The sequence below is a fragment of the Pteropus alecto genome, unplaced genomic scaffold (assembly GCF_000325575.1).
Source record: "Pteropus alecto unplaced genomic scaffold, ASM32557v1 scaffold565, whole genome shotgun sequence".
In the NCBI taxonomy this organism is placed as follows: domain Eukaryota; kingdom Metazoa; phylum Chordata; class Mammalia; order Chiroptera; family Pteropodidae; genus Pteropus; species Pteropus alecto.
The window spans coordinates 651395-659813 of NW_006436808.1; the positions used below are offsets into that span (position 1 = coordinate 651395).

The 8419-nt window shown below is 42.4% G+C and overlaps 1 protein-coding gene across 12 annotated transcripts in view; it reads left to right on the top strand.

The window, feature by feature from the left end:
* The window catches only part of TLE1 (transducin like enhancer of split 1), an 82463-nt gene extending 74784 nt beyond the window's left edge, over positions 1-7679 (top strand). For 11 of the 12 annotated variants that reach the window (XM_006913631.3, XM_006913636.3, XM_015590714.2 and 8 more), the window contains 5 exons: positions 1336-1583; positions 4423-4570; positions 5861-6011; positions 6876-6952; positions 7092-7679. In XM_006913631.3, coding sequence (XP_006913693.1) covers positions 1336-1583; positions 4423-4570; positions 5861-6011; positions 6876-6952; positions 7092-7199 — 732 coding nt within the window. In that variant the 3' untranslated portion in view covers positions 7200-7679. The remainder of the gene's footprint in view (positions 1-1335; positions 1584-4422; positions 4571-5860; positions 6012-6875; positions 6953-7091) is intronic. The other variant, XM_006913634.3, reaches the window with a different exon arrangement.
* Positions 7680-8419: the final 740 nt, after the last annotated feature.

The window sequence follows — 8419 nt, forward strand, 5'->3', positions numbered from 1 at the left end:
ATATTGAATAAACATTTGATAACATGGCATTAAAACCATTCTGAACAGGATCTGTGTTTTCAGGGAGACCTAGGAGAGCTGGCTGGGTTTTATGACCTTAACTTTAGGAAAGAGTTAATAGATTACACTGTAAGAAATCAGGGCAGCTATTAGCAAAATAGGAGTGGTGAGAATGCTTTCCTGAAGCACCCAGTCCACCTTCTCCCAGAGCATGAGAGTATCGTCGTGCATTTTTTTCGGGATCACACCGGGACATGTTCCAATCTCTAAACTGTAACCCCAGGATTTACAGACCACATACCATTGGCCTGAGGCGGGGCAAAGGCCGCCGTGCCCCTGGTGTGGTGTCTGCCTGCACGTTGCTATCACAGATGGTGCTGTTTACTCACTGCCTGCCTGCAAACGGTGAGGATTCTGGAGAGAGGGCTTCCATAAAGAAGAGTGGCAATAATTTTAAGATATTTTGGGGAGTAGTTTTTGGCTTATTTTTTTAGTGAAATAACTTAAAAATAACTCCATTAATGAAACTTAAGCACAGCCCAGCATTCTATAGTAGTAGGAGTCCTTTATGACACTCATCATCCTTTTTGAAATTACGTGCTTCAAGTGTCTCTAATCTTTAAATGATAGGTCATGGTTAAAGCATAGTAAAAAAATTCAGCTCTATCTATTTAGGTTGAAGGATAGCAGTTATTTCTTTGCGGGGGGGTCGTATTAGGTTCTACCATTTTAGGTACCTCCTCCCTTTTTAATGTGTTGATTTTGATGGAGAGAGATGCCCTTTTTTGTCAATTTCTTTGGCCTTTGGATGGAGAGGCTTAAATATGACAGCAGCCATGCTACAACTTGAGAAAGCAGCTCTGTTAAATTCTTGAGAAAGCAGATCCATCTGGCTAATGAAGACATAGTGCTAACCTTAAGTACAGTTAAGAATAATGAAAACCAAAACATAGGCAGCGGGTCTGCAATTTACAAATAGTAAAGAATAGAGGGTGATGAGATCAAAGATTTATAAACTAGCTGTGAAAAGTGGTTTCTTCCTACAGAAGCGTGTGTACACCTGCCTCACATCTACTGATAATCACAGTCCTATCTGCTCAGCAGGGGACTGAGCATTAGATACAGTTACGTTTAAGTGTACAGTCCCCTGAGTTTGTCTTGTTTATTGTTTCAGACAAGACCGTTGAAATCGGATCTCGATCTTTACTACAGAACTCTTGCCTGTTAGTGTCCGTGAAATACCACTTTTCAAGCCCCAAACCAAGAAAACAGAACATGGCATTGTTACTGCTTGGTGTAATGCATTACAGCAATTAAATTATGTTTATTTCACAGAATAGAGACAACTACATTCGTTCCTGCAAATTGCTCCCTGATGGCTGCACTCTCATAGTAGGAGGAGAGGCCAGCACTCTGTCCATTTGGGACCTGGCCGCTCCAACCCCACGCATCAAGGCAGAGCTGACGTCCTCGGCCCCCGCCTGCTACGCCCTGGCCATCAGCCCCGACTCCAAGGTCTGCTTCTCCTGCTGCAGCGATGGCAACATCGCTGTGTGGGACCTGCACAACCAGACACTGGTGAGGTGAGCACATGTGGTTTTCTATGGCCAGCTCAGAAGGCCCCATGCTTCTGTAGGTGCCCCAGGCACTCAACTTACACATGAAGACCCTACCATATGCCGGGCTTGAATCTGGGTATTGGGAGTGCAAAGATGGAACTGTGTTGATTCTCTCAGGGGGTTCACCATCTTGCTGCTATGGTTGGGTGTCCCTAGACTATATTTACCTTCCTCTTGTGTTCTCATTCTTCAGCCACGTACAGATGCCAGACTTATTTAAAAAATATTCCTGGCTTTTGCTATGGGGCAGTCCATCACGGATTGCATGGCGATATGAAGGATCCTCTGTGCTAGATATTTTTGGCTTTGGCTAGAACCTCGTTTCTGTAAACAGGAGCCAACTGATACAGGATAACAAAATCAACAAAAGAACATTAGAAGAGAAGATTCCATGAATTTCACTCATAAAATGGTTGTAAAGTGTCCATGTTTCTCAATAACTAACTAAATAAGCCCTGTCTAGGGGTCATTCACCCAGGAACGAGCCCAGGTTCCTGGAACCTGCCCTCCTAACCATAGTGAGGGCTTCAGTTCAGCCACCTTTGTTTCTCTCCTTGGCTCTGGCAGCTCACTCTCTCTACCCAAGTAGGTGCTCACACCAGAGATGTTACAGAAAAAGTCTTTTAAAATGTAAGCACTACGTAAACATTCAAGACAAAACTAGTATGTCTTTCACTCTTGTTTCACAGTTCATCTTTACTAGGAAACACTCTTTGTTTATGGTGCGATTTTAGGCTCGTGGATGATTTAGCAGGCCTCTTCTAATGTTTTTGGTCCCTGAGTGCCAGAGAGAAGGCACAGATGGACAGCAGCTCACCCTTCAAGCCTTTTCTATAGAAATCTGATAAGTGTCACCGTGCCAGGCTCTCTCCTTGCATGTGGGTGACAGTGTGCCAATTATTTTCTCTTGTCACTCACTGAGCAGCTCAAAATGAATAAAATGGGCTAATTAATAGAGCTGAAGTTGACAGTCCCTTCATACTTTGAACCTAGCAAGAATTTTTTTTTTTTACTTTTATTTTACTTAATAAATAGCACTTTGAAAATATCAATTCTGAATGCTTTTCCAATATTAATCCATTTAATCCTCACAACATCTGCACTGCTATTAGTCCGATATTATAGATGAGGAGCCAGAGGCAGAGAGGTTAAGTTTACTTGCTGTGGGTCACACAGCCAGGCGTGGTAGAGCTGCGATCGAGGTCCAGGCATTCTGCTCTCATGTCTGTGCTCTGTACCTCTGCTCTGTGTCAGCCCCTGGGGAGTAAATGCCTGTTGGATACAATGGGGTGGTGTTGTACAAATCTCTTTCTCCGTTTGGACTGGCCATGTAGCTTGCGGATACTCTACGTGACAGGGTGGTATAGAATCTATTGAATATCTTTATCGACTGTGACCCTGCACATTCTTAACTGTCCTAGGATCTGCCTTCTAGGAACCTGAGAGCAACACTGAGATACGGGAACAGAGGGATGGAGGCATACCCACCAATCGCTGTCAGTCAGCATGACATTCACAGTCAAGGAGTGAAAGTATTTCATTAGTTCTAGAAGTAGAAAGAAGTCAGAGGGTAAAACGAAGAGGAGGTCATTGTGTTTTAACAGTGTTTAGAGGAAAGAAAAGCAGCATTTTAACAGGTGGAGCAGGGTTTCTGTAACCCGTGTAGAAGCCTTGGAGACAGACTGGGGTGGTTGAGGTGCATGGAGACAGAGTAGAGGAGACCTGGGGTGCATGGGACGAGCAGACTAAGACAGAATTTCAGAATACCTTGCAGAGGAAAGATTTTTGAAGTGATGATTTACATCTTGTCTCAATTCAGGGCAATAGCGGTGCTTTTTTTCTTTTATATGCTCATTAAATTCCAAGCTCTCCTTAAAAGTGCAGAGCTTTGTGGGGAAAAGGACAGGCATGGAAACTTTTCTCCTGCTGTTGAAATTCCCAAGCACCTCTGTTGGCATGCAGAGCCAGGTACAGGATCCCCAAACTGCCAGCCCTGCAGTGGCTTACGTTCACTCCCCGCCTCAGCAGGCCTGGCCTGTTGCCTGGTAGAGCATTTGTGCTCGGCAGGTCCCTGTTAGTTGATTGTTCTTGGTGGTTTTGGCTAAAGAACAAGGTTCCCTTTAAGAGAGCAACGTTTTGCTCAGCTCCGAGGTGCTCATGTGTCAACCTCAGCAATTAGCTGTGTCTCTCCTCAGCACCTTTGAGGCAGGAGGTTGGCATGACCCCCTGTCTCTGGGAGTCCAGATTTCCAAACGCAGGGCTCTTTTTAATAGAGAGGGCGAAGTTGAGTAAACATGTGAGCTCAGGCTCTGTTGGCATGAAGGGCACCTCCGTGTTGATTCACTCATGGAAACGTGAGTGCTTCTAGACCTGGAGCTTGTAGGGTGGCGATACAGGTCTGCAGGACTAAAGGTCAGGCCTTCGTTTTTCTTGAAGGAATACAGTTGGGATTCTGTGTGTTTGTCTTTTTTTTTTTTTCTTTTAATACTTGAAGACTTTTCCAGACCTGGGAGAAATTTTACCTTTTAGACAGATTTGTAAGAATAGCTCTAAGAGTGTATTTAACTTCTCTTGTGTAGTGACCTAAAATGGCATTCCATTTCTTTAGCACTTGGATCATGAAAAAAGAAAGAACATCTGCAGGTGCTGTATCTTCCTCCTCAGGGGAAGGTTAGTTTGATCTTGCACATCAGCAGACACTGAAGAGATGACACACACACACCGAGTCCAAAACTAACAACACAACAGTGTTTACCTTGAGCTCTGGCAGGAAATCATTATTCAATCTGGTTTGTTTTATCAGGCAATTCCAGGGCCACACAGACGGGGCCAGCTGTATTGACATTTCCAATGATGGCACCAAGCTCTGGACGGGCGGCTTGGACAACACAGTCAGATCCTGGGACCTGCGCGAAGGGCGGCAGCTGCAGCAGCACGACTTCACCTCACAGGTGACGACATTTTCCTACCTGGAGTCTATGAGGTTGTGTGTGTGTGGTGTCCTCATCCTCCCTTCACACCCCTCAGGATAGTAGAAGCTAGACAGACCAGGCTAAAATAGGAGAGACTGAATTTTTTTAAATAACAGACAAAAAATACCTTGAAACACTTACAGTGGTATCTAAAACTCCTGTAGGTTAAGACATGTTAGCTGTGACATTAAATATAAGGTCATTTAAAGAATTCATGCAATAAAGAATATACAGTTTTCCTTCAGCAATGTCTGATCTGTTTTATGTATTCTCCCCACCTAATGTGGGGGTGAGAGATGTTTATTTGATTTACATATAAACAGAGCTTGAAAAACATGCAGGCATATCACAAGAGAAAAATGACAACAGCTCTGAAAGTTAATTCATTTCCCTTATATCAGGGAGCTTAAAAAAATGCAGCGGCATCTCAGTAGATGCCATTTTATTACTCATCCCTTAGAAAATGGACTCATGGCTGACTAGATTTATGGCTTTTTGAAATGATGTAAAAATGGCAACTTTGATTTTAGATTGTGAAGATTTCAGTATATGTGCTGCCGAAGCGAGCACTAGATTGTGAAGATTATTTAGATGACGAGTGCCTGAGTCTGGACCTGTTTTGGGAAAGACAGTGCTTGCCATTTTAAGTGCTTTCTGATGGTAGAATTGTTCATCGTTACTTGTTTACTTCTGTTATTTTTTGTAATAAAAGTAATTCCACTCAGAAAAATAGGACAAAAATGGGAAACAACTATACATGCTACTAAATTTTGTATCCCTATTAAAATTTTGTTGAGTTTCCTATAGTCTTCCCTATTTTATCCCTTTGTCCTGATGAATAGGAGACTATTTTTGGTCTGCCTTTAAAAATAAATGAAAAATTTCCAATATATTTAATAGTACAGCAAATGTTCAAGCACATATGAAAGTACAGATAATTGTTCAGTAAACCCCATATGCCCATCACCCATCTTTAACAGTTAGTAATTCATGACTGTGTGGTCTCGTTCTATCATTTTAGCCACAAGTATTACAGCTAGTATCTGTGAAAGACATGAAATAAGTGTTCCGGTTTTTCTGGTTGTTTCATAAAGACTTTTAATACTTTGCTCATCTGGATTGTGTCGCTTGTCCTGTAGACTTGACCACAGTCAGAGTTTGCTGACTCCATCTCCCTGCTCTTGCTGTTTGTTAAGCCTTTCTCGTTGCCCTTTCACTTCCTACGTTTATTGGGTAAAATCATCAGTGAACCCATTCTGCTTCTTGTAGATATTCTCCCTTGGGTACTGCCCAACTGGGGAGTGGCTGGCCGTGGGCATGGAGAGCAGCAACGTGGAAGTTCTCCACGTGAACAAGCCCGACAAGTACCAGCTACATCTCCACGAAAGCTGCGTGCTGTCTCTGAAATTTGCTTATTGTGGTGAGTTCAGTTGAAAGGAAACCTTGAGGATATTGGTGGCCTAAATGGAAAAGACTTCTGAAAAATATATAGTAGAGCTCATATCTGGAAAAAGTGTTGTTCTCTTGGCAGCTTGATGTAATAATCCTGTTGTCCTAATTTAAGAAAAGTTAGCAGGCAGTGAAATTGCCTCATACAAAGTTTTGACACACATTTGTTTTTAGCAGGGAGAGTCGGAGGAGGGTGTGGGGGCGCAGTTAGTTGCCACTCTGAAGAGAGTTGGGTGAGGATTCATAGAAAACTGGGGCAGGAGCAGAGGAAGTCGATAGGACTGACCAGGATGAGGAACCCACAGTCAGAGAATGGAATATTTAGCTGAACCTGATTGTTTCACTCTGCAGTGAGGATAAAGAGGGAAGTTCACGTGGAGTCAAATGTTTGTTCACTAGATTGATGGCTGGCTAGATGAGTAGCTGTCACTTACTGACCCCATTCTGTGCGCCATATACCATGTCTAGCATTTTACTTAGGACCATCATTTAATCCTTCCTAGTCCCATTTTATCATAAGGAGACTAACTAAAGGAAAGCAACTTCATCAATTCGCTGTTTGAGGATCCACTGTGTGCTGGGTGTCATGCTACTCATGTATCCAGTGGCTAAGGGGACTGACATGGTCCCTGCTGCTGCTTCGACTAAACCTGAGATCACAGATGGTTCACAGTGGAGCCTGAATTTAAAACCTGCTCTTTCTACTCATGTCATAGTCCAACCTTTTAGACATGATAGTTCATGATTTAAAATGCTGAGTCTGATTGTCCACTTAGCTAATATTATAGTAGGAATTTTAATCTTGTTCAACTGTGTGTTCCTTTGCTAATTCTAGGTAAATGGTTTGTGAGTACTGGAAAAGATAATCTCCTCAATGCTTGGCGGACCCCCTATGGAGCTAGTATATTCCAGGTAAGTCAGTGTTCCTTATGGAGAATGACAATTTGACCATGGCGTTCCCATGGCACCAGAAGTGAAGGTGCCTTGGAGAGAGCAGGGCCTCTTGAGTAATGCTCCACATTAAACACCTGCCCATTTTTTTTTTCCCCAGTCCAAAGAGTCCTCATCCGTGCTCAGCTGTGACATCTCTGTGGATGATAAGTACATAGTCACTGGCTCAGGGGACAAGAAGGCTACAGTCTACGAAGTCATCTACTGAAAACGTGGTTTAACGTTCATAGTTGAATTGGGCCAAAATGTTTTGAATTTGTAGAAATAGAAAAGTTTAACTTTAAAAAGACGAAAACCTGTTTCCAAACCTTGACACAAAACTACTTTGTGTCTACGAAGAGGAGGTGACCAGTCCATCAACAGAAGGTCACCTATCTACCTAGACCAAATGGAGCACCGAGGCAAGGTGGACAGAGGAGCCAGGGGCTGTAGGCTTGAGGAACAGAGCCTGCTGACCCGGGCAGAGCCCATTCTTTTCTTTCTGTGTGACCTGCCCAGATTACCTTTCTGTTCCTTGCGGGTCCCTCACGTTCCGTCCTTGGTAGAGCAGTGGTGTCTCCAATGAACTTGTTTCTTGGTTTTGCATCTTGTGAAATGTTTTTTTGTATTTTTGTTGAAGGTTAAACATTTGTATAAATTGTAAATATATTTGGTTTATTACAGTAAAGGCTTTAGTACCAATAAGTGATTTTCCTTTTCCTTCTTCATTTTTTTTAATCAACTCTTTGGGATCATTCATTGATGTGAGTTTTATAAGCAAAGTCCAAACATTTGCAGAGGAAGTTTTAAAATGCAATTCTGCTTTTGTAAGTATATTTGGTCGTGTACTATTGCTGCACTAGAACCTAACCAACACTTCTGAGTTACCAGAACTCAGAAGACTCAGAATAGTGCGTAAATTGAAATGATATTAATGCAGTTTTATTTAGGATGCTAAAATAACTTGTTCAAAATTCAGGATACTATTCTAATTTGAGAGGTCACAGGTTAAAGCTCTGCTTTTTCTTGGTGATTCATTGGGAAACAATATTCTTTTCTCCAGGAAGGCCCAGCATTTTCAAATCTATATTTTCTCCCTTCACAAGCCTCACATTTCAAGAAATGTAGGTGAGTTTGGTTTAGTGTTAAGACTGATGATGTTCACAAAACTGTAGAGTTTATTAATCTGTAAAAGACAGGTGGAATGTCAGCCGGTTTTGTCTTCATTAATACCTATTTGATCTATTGTATTAATTTACTGTACTTAGGCCAACCACACCCAGCATTTAGCCTCATTCTTCTCATTAAGGCTTTCCCTGCAGCTCCAGCCATTGCTCTTTGTCATTGGTCTGGTCTGGTCTTTGTGAACAAGCTTTTACTAATTTGATTAGATGAAATCTAACCCTGGGCTTTTAATACGTTTCCATGCATGTTTCCTTCTCAAAAGGC